The 17,917-nt window shown below is 49.3% G+C and overlaps 1 protein-coding gene across 1 annotated transcript in view; it reads right to left on the reverse strand.

Annotated features, from left to right (window-relative positions):
* Positions 1–4,465: 4,465 nt before the first annotated feature.
* The window catches only part of DHRSX (polyprenol dehydrogenase), a 178,216-nt gene continuing 164,764 nt past the window's right edge, over positions 4,466–17,917 (reverse strand). The window contains exon 8 of the mRNA XM_087427830.1: positions 4,466–5,078. Coding sequence (XP_087283956.1) covers positions 4,782–5,078 — 297 coding nt within the window. The 3' untranslated portion in view covers positions 4,466–4,781. The remainder of the gene's footprint in view (positions 5,079–17,917) is intronic.

Consider the following 17,917-nt stretch of genomic DNA (forward strand, 5'->3'; position numbering starts at 1 on the left):
GGGTACGTGTTGGAAAGCTAAGAATTTAGGTCCAACTTCTAGGATACTGGTATCCAGACGACAGAAAATACAACTCCAATGAATTTCCCCACTTAAATGACAAATGGTTACAGAGCTTGGATACAAAACTGTGGATGGTATTTATTTATCTCTGAGCATTCCTCAAATAGAATGCACAGTCTTGTTGTCCTCTCAGCAAACCCAGGTGTAGACAGGGTACATGATTTGATAGATGAGGAATCAGAAAGACAGAGATCTAAAGCTTAATCATGGTGCCCAATGAGAGACTTGACATGTCACAAGGCTCAGACCAAATGGAAAATGGACATGGTGTGCCCTCCTTGACCCGTGGGTCAACCCAAGAAGCTTCCCCATCCAGCCTCCCACCCTGTCCTGCCAAGTGTCTCTTATATGATTTTATTTCCTGATAGCCAAGACGAGAGGTGCCCATTCCACCTGCTATGACACAGAAACCCTCAAAATTCAGGGGGCATCTAGACAGAGAGAGCTTAAACTATGGTGAGTCCTACACAGACCAGCCTTTGCAGAGTTGACTCTTTCCTGTTAAAAGTCCCTGTTACCACATACGGTAGCAGGTTCCAGGGACTAGGACCTGATATCTTTAGGGGCCATTCATCAGCCCACCACAGACCTCAAGCTCCTTTAGGACAGGAGTTCCGTCCCACTCAAGTCTGAGCTCCAGTGTTTCCTCAGAGCCTGGCTGGGTAGGAATACTTAACACTTATTTGCCGAATGAATGAATGAATGAATGAATGAATAGCCGAATGGATGAAGTGGTCCCTCCCCATTGTTGAACCAGAACAAAACTCATTGATGCTACATTGAGGGAACAAAAGAGCAACTTTACTGAGAAACACAAGCATCAAGGGTCCAATCATTGAATCAAGTCTTGCCCAGGGATGGAAAGTCATCCATCCCGGTGCACAGAGGCCTTCTCGGCTCCCCTAACATCAGTGACAGGCTCAAACCCGGGATCCCCAGCGTCCACCAGGCCACGGATTCAGCCTTACTCACCTAGCGATCCACGTGATTTCTCCAGTTGCCTGGAAGTGTCTCTGAGCTCCGAGGAATCTTACAATCAGGAGTCGGGGTGGGGTGTGTGTGTTAACTTCCATAATCAAGTTCTGTCTCTCCCGTGGAGGAACAGTGACAGAGAGGCTGTCATACAACCAGGAGAAGCAAGCTTAGGCCAGGGTCCTGCAAGATTCAAATTGCTCTGGGAGCCGGTCTTCTCAGCCCAGGGGTCAAAGCATCTGTCAGGTGCTGATAAGCTGTTCTCTCAGTGATGGGGGACATCAGTTTGGCCAGGATGCGTCCTGTCACCCCATCCTTAGCCCATATTCGGGAACCACCTTTGTGATGATGAACGAGCAGCTGGCACTTGTGTATGATGACCTCAAGCATCAATGGGCTTTATGATGACATGCAAACACTCCAAGATTGGCATCTTCCCAGAATTCAAGATTCTGCTTTTTGGTGCATAGTCCTGGCTGTTCAGAAATATTAGATGAGGCACGTCTCAAATTTGGCTTAATGTAGGAAGTAATTCTAGTTCTGAAACACATTAGTCTGGGCTCTAAGGCTTAGCAGAACATCTGAGCAGCTCTAGGAAGTGCCAGCACCCAGGACTGGAAGCCGTCGTCTGAACTTGTCTGGCTCAGGGGGTCTTGAACGTGGCTGAACAAGAGGATGGCTTGAAGAGCTCTAAATAAATGCTGATGCCCAGAGGGGTTAACTCTGCAATTCTGTTGAGGGTGGAGATGAACATCAGTCCTTTTCACAGGCTTCCCCAGTGAGCAGCCAAATCCCACGAGCCTTACTGGACATTTGGGAAGATCTTCAGCATCTCTGTTCAGATGGCAGATTTGTTTCGAGTTTTCCTTTAGCCAAGAAAAGTGCCATGCCTCAGAGGCAGGAGACCAAAAGAGAATCCATTACCAGTCTTCTCAAGGATCCCACATCTGAGCACTGACACTCCTTTATGTTTTATTAAGTGGCCACTACATAACACTCCATTCCACGAGGATGGCTGATTATTAAATTGCTTAACAGCGCCACTCCATCCATCTCAGAACAACCAAGTAGCACTTGAGAAAGCATCTGTCCCTGTGTCCACCATGAACCCCACACTGGAAGAGCTGCCAGCTGTGATTCCAATGCATGGATGTGCCAGGAGTCAACGTCAGTGGAATTTTGTCCGTTGAGGGAATGGACAGTTAGCTGACCAGTGGTCACTGGTCTCGAAGTTCAGAGTGCAGGCCGGCAAGACACACACGGTGTCCTTTTGATAGCATTTCAAATGGCTCATCTCTCCACGTTGGAATTTGAGAACTCAATACCCATTCTCAGAGAGAGGGTTGAACCATCCTTGCCTGGCTGGTGTGTAAGTAAAGGTGGGTCTTTCTGCCAAGCCAAGTGTCCACTAAACTGTTCAAAATGTTCACAGGCATCAAAAACTGTATGAGTTTTCTGAGACAAATTACTACCAATTTCTTGGTGGCGTAAAACAATAGGAATTTATCCTCACCGATTTCTGGAGACCAGAAGTCTGAAATCAAGGTGTGGGCAGGCCCAGCTCCTCTGGGGTCTCTAGGGGATGACCCTTCCTTGTGTCTTCCAGCTTCTGGGGGCTCCAAGCATCCCCTGGCTCGGGGCCACCTCACTCCCATCTCTGCCTCTGTGGTCACAGGACTTCCTCTTATTGTGTAATCAAAGCTCCCTCTGCCTGTTTCTGATAAAGAAACTTGTGATTACATTGGGTCTACCTGGATAAGCCAGGATGATCTCTTCATCTTAAGATCTTAATTATATCTGCAATGATTCTTTTTTCCAATAGGATCACATTCAGAGATTCTAGGGGTGAGGACATGGACGGATGTTTTGGGAACCACCATTCAAACTCCTATAGAAGCCAAACTGGATGAAACCCCATAGACTCTCCTGCCACTGTCCAACCTCCAGGGCATACAGGTGGCCTTCATGCTAATGGAGGATGAGTTGCCCGCACCTGAAGATACAGGAGGGTCCACGAGGAAACTATCAGTTCAGGAAGGCCCTGATGAAATGTGATTGGCACACAACATCATTATTACTACATTAGTATCATGGTTTGAAGTATAACCCAAGTCTTGCTGATGTCTCCGAGAGAGGACACGCCGTATTAACAGAAAATAGACAGGAAGGGACAGAGCTAAGGAGAGAGGAGACATGTGGTCATTGAATAGTGACTGGACAGCCAGGCTGCCTGCCTTTGACCAATGCTCGAAAAAGTGATGAGCCAATTCACTGCCCAGTAACACCAGCGTGAGTGGTGTCCAGACCCCTGTCTGTGTCCCTGTCCTACCGAACCCCATGGGGAGTGGTGTGTAGACCCCTGCCCTGTCCTCCAGAACCCCATGGAGAGTGGTGTGTAAACCCCTGTCCTGTCCTGTCCTACAGAACCCCATGGGGAGTGGTGTGTAGACCCCTGTCCTGTCCTACCGAACCCCATGGGGAGTGGTGTGTAGACGTGTCCTGCCCTACAGAACCCCGTGGGGAGTGGTGTGTAGACCCCTGTCCTACAGAACCCCATGGGGGGTGGTGTGTAGACCCCTGTCCTGTCCTACAGAACCCCATGGGGAGTGGTGTGCAGACTCCTGTCCTGTCCTACAGAACTCCATAGGGAGTAGTGTGTAGACCCCTCTCCTGTCCTACCAAACCCCATGGGGAGTGGTCTGTAGACCCCTGTCCTGTCCTACAGAAACCCATGGGGAGTGGTGTGTAGACCCTGTCCCTGTCCTGTCCTACAGAACCCCATGGGGAGTGGTGTGTAGACCCCTGTCCCTGTCCTACAGAACCCCATGGGGAGTGGTGTGTAGACCCCTGTCCCTGTCCTACAGAACCCCATGGGGAGTGGTGTGTAGACCCCTGTCCTGTCCTGTCCTACAGAACCCCATGGGGGGTGGTGTGTAGACCCCTGTCCTGTCCTACAGAACCCCATGGGGAGTGGTGTGCAGACTCCTGTCCTGTCCTACAGAACTCCATAGGGAGTAGTGTGTAGACCCCTCTCCTGTCCTACCAAACCCCATGGGGAGTGGTCTGTAGACCCCTGTCCTGTCCTACAGAACCCCATGGGGAGTGGTGTGTAGACCCCTGTCCCTGTCCTACAGAACCCCATGGGGAGTGGTGTGTAGACCCCTGTCCCTGTCCTACAGAACCCCATGGGGAGTGGTGTCCAGACCCCTGTTCTTGCCCGTGTCCTACAGTATCCCTTACAGGTCTGGTTGTGTCTCCATGACTCGTGGGCCAAGAGCTCATGAGAATGGCTCTGAGGGGTGCAGGTAGTGCCCATGGACCAGGATGGTGGGGCAGAAGTTAGAGTGGTCACATGAGCCTTAATCAACAGACCAAGGAAGGGTCATGCCTCTCTCTTTCTGGGATCCATGACTCAAAGTCAGGTCTCGAGAATGAGTGAGTGAGAGAACAAAGGACCCAGGAGACTCTCAACACCACCATTGCCCCTCCGTGCAATGCTCCCTTGAAAGTGTTCCTCTCACCGGGAACGTGTCTACCCAAGGCTGTTTGTCCGCCTGTGCTAAGCAAGAAAGACCGCACACTTGGGTGGCAGGATTTAATTATTCGTGGACCCTATAACAATCTGACACTTTGGGATCACAAGATTTATGGCTGAGGACCACTTGCTCCACATTACACTCAAAGTTTTTTTTGCTCCTTGACTTTCTCCCAAGGCAGGGCAGCCGAGAAGAGAGTCGGGGACAGAGCTATGAGGGCAGGTGGGTGTGAAAAATACAGACAGGGGATCCTTCACAGACCTGCGAGTGGTGAGCTGGGCACAAAGTCTTCCCGAGGTGGCAGCTATCCGAGAAGACACCCTCAGTCACGTCCGGGATGCCGGTCATCTGGCAACTTCTGGCCCACAGTTGTCGCTGAAGCATCAGGTCATACGTGACCGCGAGCGACTTGGTCTCTTTCTCGTTGTAAAGGTAGCGGCCACCCACTCCTTCCAGGGCCGGGCTGACCGCTGCGTAGAGGGAGGTCCAGGCTCCTTCATCAGGGCTCTGTGGGGAGAAAGAAAGAAGGTCAGATGCATCAACTTCCAGAACAGAGCATAGCATCCTCGGAGGTCACACAGACGCTGTTGGCTGAGACAGAACAGGCTCATCGCCTGGGTCTACACATTCGACCCAGAAAGACGGGCTGGGCAACCCGGCTGAGTCAGAGCTCAGAGGCTGTTGGGTTTCCTTTCAACATGTGCAGATAGGAATGCATGCCCATGTGGGTTGTATTTCCATGCTGGGCTAATGCATTTCTCTCGGCAGACGCACATCAAAATCCCCAATGTAAATCTTCAGTGCAACAACTCTTTAGGAAACTGAAATGCTCGTTAATTGGCAGATGCGTGCTCAGCCTCTGCGTTTAATAAACAATATTTAGCAATTAGATGAGACATCGTGACAGCAGAAAGGTTCTTGGTTTCGATGCAGCAAGGTGAGTTGCAACGGGGCATTGGAGCATGCACGGGCTAAGATCGCAGGTGCAGGGGAAAAGCAACGTTCATAGAGAAGATTGAAATGCAGAGATTTGCAAAGATGGGGGCTTTGCTCTGGCAGAAGGCAGCAACATTGGAACACACCCCACGCCGCATTTCTGCGTTGGGAGTTGGCCCTAGGCGTGGTCAGTGCGATAGAAGAACCAGTGGGCACCTGAGAGCCAGGTGGAGCAGCTCAAGGGATTAGAAATTATGGAAACCCAAGGGCTTTCGTGGCAACAACTCAATATCCAGAAATCAACAGCATTCCCTCTTAACTTCTTATCATCACAATAACAACCTTTTGGGAGCTTATCTCTTGTAATCAACTTTTGGAAATCCGCTCAAGTCACCCAACCCTGGACCTTCTCATGTGCCTCTAAAAGTCTATAATCCAAGACTTTGGGGAACATATCCAGGCCAGGAGGCAAGCCAATGGTCACACTTGCTGGATGCAAACGTGCTCAACAGGGGCATATTGGAAATCGTCATTACAAATGGCACCCGGGCATTTATGCTCAGGCTGAAGAAAGTTAGAAAGAGATGAACAGCAAAGCTGTGTTTAAACCACAGCACCAGCTGACCGGCATAGAAGCTGCAATTTTAAGGCATTGTCAGTAAGAAGACCAGCTCTTCTGCATCCAATTTCCCATCAATGCTGGGTACCAACCTTCCGAAAACAATGACCATGACTAGGATGGAAAATAGCTGAGGGCAGCTCAGACAAAGCTTTCCTTTGATGTTACTGGGTCCCCTAGTCAAGGAAGCAAGATTCTGCTGCCCTACAGGGAAGGTACGGATTGACGCGGAGAACGTGAGGCATCTGGGATCTCCTATGAGGAGCTTGAGGGTTTGCAAAAGAGTCTGGAGAGGCGAACAAGCATTACTGGAAATGCCTTGTGTTGGGTTTGGGGTGGGAAGGGGTGGAGAGCACGGAGTGGGGATGAGGTCGTGAAGGGGATCCTGTGTCTCAAGGAATCTCCTGCCATTTCATTGTAGGATTGTGTTTCTCCACACAGGATTCAATTACCTTTTTTAAAAAATGGACATAGAACGTTGTATAAGTTTCAGGTGTAAAACATGTTGATTTGTTACATGTGTATCTTGCAAGAGCCTTATGAAGACTCCTCTTAAGGTCAATAGGGATTTTATCAGCTTATTTTGGTTGTAGTTTTCAATTTTTAAAAATGTTTAGGCAATCTATCCCACCTTCCCCAAAATGCTAATTCTTGTATGTGGATTAGTGTTTAACCAACGCTTTCTCACGTCTCAATTCTTTGTCTGTGTGTCCTTTTCAGATGTATCAAACAAAAAGTCCATTAAAAAAGGATTCTTTTACTTTAAATAGGAGACATCTCCCAAAATTCATGTGGGCTGTGAGTCTATTTTACTGAAAAGAACACTGAATTTACCCGTCTTCCTGGGGCAGTGGCTATGACCAGCGTCCTGTTTCCACCCCAACCAGGCGTAGTGTGGCTCGATTCTGAAGCTGTCTACCTGGAATTAGCAAAGCATCTGTGTGTTTAGGGCTTCAGGTCTCCTTAACTGCCTCACTCAAGATGCCAGCACATGTCTCTGGGGTCCCCAGGTGCCCCACACTTCTGACCCACTGACTATTGATTCCGGGGTTCCTATGAGCCCTTCAGGTTTGACCAATGATTTGCGAGAAACACTCACAGAACTCAAGAAAGTACTATACGTGTGATTCAATTTGTTTTTTTAACGAGGTCACACTGGTTTATAAAATTGTGTAAGTGCCCATCAACAGATGAACAGATAAAGAAGATGTGCTATACATATGCAGTGGAATACTACTCAGCCATGAAAAAGATGAAATCATGCCATTAGTGACAACCTGGATGGACCTTGTGAGTATTATGCTAATTGAAATAAGTCAGACAGTGATTTCAGTTTTATTATAAAGGACACAGACCAGGAAGAGACAAGCAAACAGCCTCAGCCACAGAGTGTGGGCTGGGAGGGTCTCAAAGGGAAATGCCTGAACCCTTTTCCCGAGAGGAAGAGGCGTCACCTTGCAGCATATCAACCAAGAAGTCCCTTCACCCCGAGATTTGGTGTCTGGGGTTTTATTGGGATCTCCTTACAGAGGCATGATTGATTTAATCATTGGCCATGTGATGGAACTCAGTCTCCATCCCTCTTTCCTCCCAGAGGTCCGGCTGGCTCCCTAGTGCACAAACCAGCTTTTAACTTCAGTGGCATCTAAAGTCCTATCGCTTTATATTTAGTGCTGCACCTCCTTTGCATATAAATCCTTAAATTAGCTCCTGGAAGGAGCTTATTTCTAATTCAGCTGTCATCCACGGTGAGGAGTCAGGGGTCCACGCCCAGAACACCCCACCTTTGTCTGGTGTAGTGAGTCACCTCCATCCAGAGACCCAATTCGTTCCAGCCCCAGACTATGACCCCCCTAGGTTCTCTCTCCAGTGGGATATCTCCAGCCCTCTCATAGAGCCTTCTTCTTCCCGGTCCTCCTATGGGCATGATCTGGGGGCTTCTATTTCCTCCACGTGTTGAGAATCCTCTTGTCTGGGTAATGGTTCTTGTGATGTGCTGGTCCAACCAGAACACAAGGACGGCCATTTAACAAGGCAAGAAGGTGCCCGCAGTATGTTGGAAACGAGCTTGGGATGCCCAAGGGACACAGCATTGCACCCAAAATGCAGCTTAGCACCGGGAGACAGGATGAAAAGAATTCTGTCTGACAATGGTGTTTCTGTAGGAAACTCACTCCTATGCACACACATATACTCACATGCACACACACATACTCACATGCAGGCACATATACTCCCATGCACATGCATTCACATGCACACACACAGTCATGTGCACACACATTCACATACATATATTCACATGCACACACTCACATGAACACACACGTGCACACACATTCACATGCACACACATATGCTCACACACACATACTCCTATGCACACACATATACTCACATGCATGCACATATATTCCCATATACACACATACATTCACACACACATGCACACACATTCACATGCACACACATGTACACTCACATGCATGCACATATATTCTCATGTACACACATGCATTCACATGCACATACTCACACGAATATACACATTCAAATGCACATGCATATATCCACATACATTCACGTGCACACACACATTCACATGCACACATATATTCACATGAATACACATATACTCACACACAATATACATACACAGTATACTCACATGCATGCATTCTCATGCACATACATTCACATGCACACACACAGATATACTCACATGCACATACACGTAACACATGCATTCTCATGTACTCACATGCACACATACACAGATACATTCACATGCACACACACATACTCACCCAGGGTGGCCCTGGGCAGCCAGGGAGTTATGCTGACATAGAAAGGGGCTGAAGAAACGAGCTGCTTCCTGGCTCTAATGCATCTTGTGGAGAATTCATCACACCCACTTATCTCACTATCATGCTTAAACACATGATAGATGCTGGGTTAAAAAAAGCAAGCACCGATCATTTGCAGAACATTTCACAGCCTGGGGCTTATAATGAAGATGGAGGAAATGAGATTCCATTTGTAATTCTTTAATTCCTAAATGTTTTGACAGCTCATGAAATAGATGGTTTTATTCATTTATTCTTGGTTATATCTGATGTCACCATCCTAATCGTTACCCATCAGAGTCACGCCTGTGTGACAGGGAGGGTGCCATGATGAATGCTGAGATGCATGTGTGTGTATCAGCATGCTCATATAGACTCACCCACTTGTGTGCACACATATACTCACATGCACACACAGACCCCCCCACACACGCTCATATGCTCACACAGATGCACACACACACATGCTCATGTGCACACACAGATTCACCAACATGTGCACACAGACTCACACATACACACATGCACACATGCACACACACATTCTCACACAGGCTCACACACGCACGCTCACGTTCATACACAGACTCACAGACGTGCACACAAACTCACCCACATGTGCACACACATGCTCACGTGCACACATAGACTTACAGACATGCACACACACTCACCCACATGTGCACACACACTCACTTACACACATGCTCACATGAACAGAATCACACACATACACAGACACAAGCACACACAGACACACATGCTCACATGCATTACACAGACTCAACCACATGCACACACACATTCTCACACAGTCACACACAGTGACGCACATTTGCACACACACGAATTTAACTTTGGGGCATTTTCCTGCATCCTCTGGTGGAGGGGGAGACATCCAAGAATTGGGGGTCCCAGGACCTGCGTTCAGATTTCTGCTTCATTCTTGTTAACCGTGGGAGCCAGCCTGAACCACCCTCCCTCTTTAAGCCTCAGTTTCCTCACTTGGAAAGGGGATTTGCAGTAACAGCTTTTCCAGCAGGAACGAATGAAGCCATACGAGGGAAAAGCTCTCGGCAAGTAGAAACACGACTGCAGAGGATAAACACCAACCACAATGAGGGTGACATTGAGAAATATGTGCCAGGCATTGTATGAAGTGCTAACACACCGTTTTACAGACGGGGACCCAAGGCTCAGAGAGGTCTCTCATTTGCCCAAGGCACACAGCTGGTGGGTGGAGAAGCCGGGATTCGAACCCAGGACCACCAGCTCTTGGTCAATATTCTCACCCACTGCATGTGCTGCCTTCTCCCAGAAATGTCTCAAAGGAGGCTGGGATATGCAGAGGGGAGAGTGGGTGTGGGAAGACTTCCGAGTACACGTGGGTTCTGGGGTAGAAAGTGTGTCGTGCAGCGAGAGGGCGGCTGCAGCCATGTAACAAGAAGAGAGAACGTCCACAGTGCCCAGCTCCTGCCTCTGTCTGTGCAGTAGCCTCCCGCTGAGCTGGTCACTGTACTGGGCATGAAGATAAAGCAGAATGTCTGAAATGGACTGAGTGTGTCCCCACCAAATCCATATGTGGGAGCCCTAATTCCCAGGACCTCAGAATGCAGCTGTATGTGGAGATGGGTCTTTAAAGAAATGATGAAGGTAACATGAGGTCATTATGGTGGGTCCTGATCCAATAGGACTGGTGTCCTTGTAAGAACAGGAGATGAGGACACAGACACGCACAGAGGGACGACCATGTGAGGACACGGGGAGAAGATGGCGCCCCACACCAAGGAGAGAGGCCTCAGGAGGAACCAGCCCTGCCCATGCTTGGATCTCAGAATCCAGCCTCCAGGACTGGGAGAAATAAATGTGTGTTGATTAAGTCACCCAGTCTGGGGTCCTTTGCTACGGCAGTGTAGCAAACTAATTCTGTGTGCAAATGATTGCTGCTCTCCGACTGGGAACACACACCTGCAAAGGGCTCTGTGTGGTGGCCAGCTCCGGCAGGTGTGTGCACATTCCAGGAAGGAGCTGTGTGCACGCTCCTTCTCCAGGGGAAGGTGCTTACGATGCACTCGTCTGCTGCTTGATGCGTCGTGGGAGGAAGACGCTCCCGACACACAGACCATCCTCACTAGAAAGTTCCCGTCCCAGATCATCTCTGTTTCTCATGGGTTCTGCATCTCGGTCCGTGTGCATGAGGAAAACCACAGGGCTCCACTGCGACTGGGGTCCCCACGTTCACGTGATTGTTCCTGTCGACCGTCTCCTTCCCGAATGTCGAGTCCTCGTGTCGGCGTTTGGTGTCCGATGCCCAGGTTCTCTGCAGCCTTTGTGAATTGTGTCCCTGAAGAAATACCCAGGCCATTTCAGCTGAAAGGGCTTGGTTGTTTTCACAACAGAGCAGCACAGAGAGTGAGGCACACATGGGGAAGTCACGGAGGATGCAGAGTCTCACGTCTTCAAGTCGTGTATGCTGTGAGCTGTCTCAGCGCCAATGCAGAACAAGAACGGAGCACTAAGTCCTGCTCCTGAAGACACGGAGCCCTGCCTTGCCTCCACATCGGCCGCTCTCTCCTCCATGAAAACCTCTCCCTGGAAGGTACAGCTGGGATGTGCACACCTGGACCCAGCCAGCCCGCTTCTGACACCAGCAAACTGGTGAGATGCAGGTGGGGGGTGGGTGTGTCTGCTCGGACTCCTGGCCACACCAGGAAATCACTCAAGGTCACGTGCCACCTATGGCCGGGGTCAGAGCACTCTGTGTGATCTGTGGTCTTCAAAGGTCAATGAATGACTGCATGGAAAGAGGGGAGGGAGAGAGGGAAGGAGTGGGGGAGGGAGGGATGGAGGGAGGGAGACAGTGAGAGAGAGAAGGAAGGAAGGAAGGAAGGAGGAAGAGAGGAAGGAAGCAGGAAGGAAAGAAGAAGGAAGGAGGGAGGAAGGAAGGGAGGAAGGGAGGAAGGAAGGAAGGAGGAAGAAAGGAAGGAACAAGGAAGGGAGGAAGGGAGGGAGGAAGGAAGGAAGGGAGGCAGGAAGAAGGAGGAGGGAGGAAGGAAGGAGGGAGGAAGGAAGGGAGGGAGGAAGGAAGGAAGGAAAAAAGGAGGGAGGAAGGGAGGGAGAGAGACAGAGAGAGAAAGAAAGAAAGGTGGAAAGAAAGAAAGAAAGAATGAGAGAGAAAAAGAGTTTCTCTAAGAGCATCCAGGCCAAGCAGCGACCCTCAGCCCGTGTCCTGATGCAACAAATAAAATGCTGTCCATCTGACCTCCGCTTTGAACTTTTTCAAGACCTGCTTGGTTTTACGGAAAAGCAACACTGGCTGCTTCTGTCTGCACCTGAGATGGGTCAGTGCTGGGTGCAAGACGACCTCTGTCGGCGACCTTCCCCAAGAGGGTTTCCACTCCCAACGTCGTGGGAAAGGGGACCAACGGGCCATCGCTCCGGTCGGCTGAAGACAGATGCGTATGCGTGGGCCACTGTGACGTCCTGCTGTCCCTCCCAGGCTGGCCTCCGCCTCTGGCCTCTGCACCTGCTCCTTGCACCTTCTGGAATGTTCTGCCCTCAGGTTTCCCTCGGGTCTCTCTCACACACCCATTGGAGAGATGGTTCCAGACCACTCAGCCCTGCGTGACTCTGTGCTCACCGTGCTTCCCTTTCTCCTAGACCTGACGTGTCATTGAAGGATACGTCCCGCCCCTCATCCCCGCCACCGCGTGAGCCCGTGAGAGTGGCCCGCTCCTCAGGTGTGCGTATCTGTGCCTGGCTGTCTCTCCGTCACCAGCAAAGTCCCTGGCAGGTGAGAGATGAGGCTTAAATATGTGCCCAGTGAATGCATATGGCCTGTTACAGACTGAAGGTGTGTCCCCGCCAAATTCATATGTGGAAGCCCTCACCCCCAATGGGATGGTGTGAGGAGGTGGGGCCTTTGGGAGGTGACTGGGGTTAGATGAGGTCATGAGGGTGAGTCCCCATGATGGGATTAGTGTCCTTATAAGAAGAGGAGGAGAGACCACAGTTCTCTCTCCACCATGCGAGGTCACAATGAGAAGATGGCCATCTACAAGCCAAGAAAAGAGCCCTCACCAGAACATGACCATGCTGCCACCTTGATCTTGGACTTCTAGCCTCTAGAACCATGAGAAACAAATGTCTGTTGTTTAAGCCCCCAGTCTGTGGGATTCTGTTACAGCAGGCAAAGTTAATGACTATGACCCAACACCAAGGTCTATATTTGAATGACGACGCACTCTAGGTCATCAACAAAGCATGGAGAGGAAACAAAGACCACATTTCTCCTAAATCCCTTCAACCTAGAACCCTGTACACAATACTCGTAGGAGTAATGGTGAAAGCAGCTTGGGTGGGAGCAGCAGAAACCCCTGTGGCATCTCCCTGTACCACGCAGTGCCCTAAATACCACCAGGGAATCCTTCTGAGTCATTGCCCGCCCATCCTGATGATGCCTTCTACATGCAGAAATACCCACATGGCACCCACGGCATGCCGGATACTGGAAAGCACCTCATAGGCGTCAGCGCATTTAATCTGCACGACAACACCACGGGGTGCGTATGGATATTGTTCCCAATTTACAGAGGGGGGCATGGAGGAAGAAGAGACTAATCAACGTGGCCAAGACGACACAGCTGGTATTGCTGGTGATACAGTTAGAACAAAGGAAGCCATGTCCCTGGTTGCTGAGCTATGAAGCCACGTCCATAGTCTGTGAGCTATGAAGACACGTCTCTAGTTGGTGAGCTGTGAAGCCACGTCCATGTTCCTGAGCTATGAAGCCACGTCCGTGGTCCTGAACTATAGAGCCATGTCTGTGGTCCATGAGCTATGAGGCCACATCTCTGGTCAGGGACCTCTGAAGCCACACCCGTGGTCCATGGCTATGACCTCTAAAATCCCTTACCTGCAGGGTGAAGATGTAGATAATATTTCAAGACTAAAGAGCTCAAGCTTGGGGACGTTCATCTCCAGGAAAGAGAGTTATTAACACCTCCCTCTTCCTCCCCAAGCTGGCCCTCTGGCTAGATCAGCGATGTCACTGACCTCCTAGAGAAGTTCAGCTGAGCTCAGAGCCAGCTGACAACTCCAGGCCCATAAAACGCACGCAATTAGTGATTTCCAACAGCACAGGTAAATAAGGCAGCACCTCTCAATTTGCCGAGAAACGATCAATAGAAACGTAGTTAATGAGATTCCACATTGCTCTTCTCCCAGGAGAAAATGCACATTTTGTGCTTGTTTCTACCTACCTAGAGTTTAGTAAGCTGGGCATGGAATTGCAAAACAGATTCTCTGTTTCAGTTTTTAAAATTCATCTATAGGCACTGTCCCCTCTAGGAAGGTATCTGAGATCCAGATAGCCAGACACGTTCAAAACATCTGGGCACTTAGGTCCACGATGATGAGCATTCTGAGGGTGAAATGTTGGCAAAATACCTAATTAAGATGGATAAGCAGAAAGTCTCGAACCAGTCCTGTTCCCTCTCTGGCCTCATGGAAAACCAAAGAGAGGTGACCAGTGTCGAATGGTGAACCTGTAGACCTACTGCCCTTCCCAGTAGAATGTGACTATCTGCCCCCATGCAGCTGTAGTCGATCTGAGCTGTCTTCCAGCACATTCCCCGAAGGATGAAGTATGTATCCTGGGTGCCACGTGCCGGGAAATGAGAGTCGGCTTCTGCACAGACAAGAAGGGGCTCTAAACAATGCCCCCTCTGGCATAAATAACATATCCCCTTTCACTTACACCTTTAAAATAATAATAATAATCCTTACAGACTTGGAAGGGGCAGATGTCTAAAATGTGAACCAAAACCCAAGAACGGAATGTGCTGGTTTCATCAGAGGCAGCAGAGTCTTTGCAGACCCAGATGCCTGCTGGGGGCCAGGGGGAGAGAGCTCGGCATCTTTATAAAGTTTTTCTCTGCGTGAAGCCACTCTCGAGTCTCGGGGACTGTTGGAGCTGAAAGCAATGGAAGCCATTTCAATGCAATTCAGTACAAAAAATGTGTATTAACTGCTCACCCACATTTTGTTGGCTCTCAGGGCCAAGGAAGATAATTTTGCAAATAGCCCTTGCCACTCGGGAGCTTACACTAGGCAGGGGCGGTGGGTCGATGTTTGGGCACAAATGCATGAAAGAAATAAAATGATAAGCAAACTAAATGGAACATGGGATGGATTTTAAAGTGTGCTATAATAGAGCTGCAAGCAATGTACGAGTGTAGGGAAAAAATGAATGCCTTATAATTACATAATTATACAGGGCTTTACAGTTTTGGAAATGCTTTCACATATATTGTGTCAGCAATTTCCACAACAATCTTATGAGATATTATTATCCAGAATTAACAAATTACAAAAGTGAGGGGCATAGTAGAGGGGCGAGAGGAGATGGGAGGTGCTGCATGGAATTTGCCAGATCTTGGTTCTTCCGGAGACCCCAACCCTCTCCATCTTCCTCCTCAATCTGCCTCCATCCTATGGGCCCATCATCCATGCCCACGGCTTCATCTGTCATCTCCCTCTCTGCCTTCATCATTGAAATTGCAACGTCCATCTCTGCTCTCCTCTGAGCTGCAGACACACATTCGTGGCAGCCCAGTTGGCTTCTAGAAGAGGAAACCCTACTTACACATCTCAAGGTCAAGACACTTGGGCATTTCCCCATTCTCCCATCTCTTGGACAGGCACCCCCTGCCCAATTTCCTGAGTCAGAAGCCCCCAACTATCCTTGAGTCTTTCTTCCTTCACTTCCCATAGTCAACAAGTCAAGATCTGTTGATTTTATCTCTGGACTAGTTTTCAAAACAGTCTCCTCCTCTCCCTCTCTACCATGTCCAGCCCCACCTACACCACTGCAAAGGCCTCTAACCAGATCCCAGGTCCCCCTATGCCCTCCAGTCCATTGGACGCTCTGTAGGCTGGACGCGTCTGATCCTGTTACCTCATCGCTGATATTCCTCAACTGGGGTCCTGGGAGGGAGGCCAGCCTTAATGTCCTAAGGCTGTCATTGCACATCACAGATGATAAGCTTGTCCCCTTGTACGTCTGGAATAGGGCTGGGACCAGCCACCCTTGGGAGAATTGAGACGAGGTTAACTCAGATCATTTCTGGGGTCTGGGGTTCAGATGGGGGACCCAGTTGGGAAAGCAGTGCTGAGCATTTGACCCATTTTCTGCATCACATATGGTCCCAGACTTGCTCATCTCCTTGGACCCTGGTCCAGCCTTCAACCTTCCTTCAAAGGCTCCATCCCTGGCGAAGCCTTTGCCTCCTGTCTCCCACACTAGGGCAGACCATAGCCACCACACTTCTCCTGTTAGCGCTTATTAAAATGGCAGAGAGACAAACTGAGTGATAACTAGTTGGGTTCTTGTTGTCCTGGTGCAATTATGGGAAGTGCCTGTCCTGACACCCCATTGAACTGTCTTGAAGTGGGGAGGGTTGTGTGAGCCGTCATAATCTGAACTGCCATTATGTCCTGACTCCTTGCTCCGTGCCTCTTATGTCATCCCATCTGATTAATCTTCATGATACACCTGAAAGGTGGGTCTTATCAACCTACTTTACAGAGGAAGGAGCTGAAACCAATAAACTTGCCAAAGACACAAGATTATGGCCATGAGAGCTGAGACCCAAGGAAAGAGGGTGTATGGATTTCCTGTGGCTGCTCTGAGAAATGACCACAAACTTGGTGGCTTAAAACTACACAAATTTATCATGTGAACAATCTGAGAGGTCAAAAGTCCAGAATGAATGTCACTGGGCTAAAATCTAGATGTTGGCGGGGCTGTGTTCCTTCTGGAGGCTCCGGGTGAGAACCCATTTCTTTGCCTTTTCCAACTTTTAGAGGCCACTGCCTTCCCAGGCTTGTGGTCCCTTCCTCCATCTTCGAAGTCAGCAATCACATCACCTCTGCTTCTATTGCCACCTCTCCTTCCCTGCCTCTGACCCTCCCGCTTCTCTCTTATAAAGACTCTTATGATGACATGGGGCTCACCTGGATCAGCCAGGATCTCCTACCAGAGGTCTGATGCCAGCAAGGGTAGAGCCATGGGTGGTAGGTCCCTACAGCATGACAGAACATCAACAGAGGGTGTTGTCTCTCTTAAGATGCTGTTACAGCGTGCTTGAATGCCGATAAAGGATCCCGTGCAAAGGGGAAGCTCACGATACAGAGGTGGGAAGGAAGGACGGCCGGATGTCTGTCCTTCAACTGATTAATTAAACCTGCCACCCTCTCGGCACATCTATCAGAGAACCAATCATTCAAATGATCGACCTTCCCTGGACCAACAGACTGACTGGAATGCATGTTTAAGAGAACCGACAATCACTAGTCAGATATTTTATTGTGATGTGGGCACATTCTACATCGTGAATTTGACCATCTTCCATTACAGACGAGATAAAGTGATTTTCAAAGAGGCCCGGGCTTGTTTGATACGACTCCTGCACAAGATGCACCTAGCGTGGAGAATCGTGCTTTTTCCTGGTGCCCACTGATCTTGAGGCAACGGGAGAGGGAGCTGGGATGACATCCCAACGCAATGGCCACATGGCATGGGAGATGCACGTTTTCTCTGTCGGCGCTGCCTTCCATTTACGAAGCTACAAACGCTTCCTAGAGGTCTGAACAGCACGCACACCCTCTGAAAAGCGTAATCTACGCCAGCACTGAGCATGAAACAGCATAAACCAAATGGTCATGTTTTTTTGATGGGGCGTAGAATGGAGGTTTTAGAGTGATATAAAATAATGCCAGAACACAAAGACACGTAAGTCATACGGTCTCCCCCCAGGGACCAAGGGCACATCCTTGCAGACTATACGTGACGCATGCACACACTCATGTAATAAACAATACGGATATACACAATTACCGTTACAAAGATGACATGGTAGCCTGATGCATTTTTACTTCATTTC

The sequence above is a fragment of the Ceratotherium simum genome, chromosome Y, assembly GCF_057802395.1.
Source record: "Ceratotherium simum simum isolate JZ-2026a chromosome Y, ASM5780239v1, whole genome shotgun sequence".
NCBI lineage: Eukaryota > Metazoa > Chordata > Mammalia > Perissodactyla > Rhinocerotidae > Ceratotherium > Ceratotherium simum.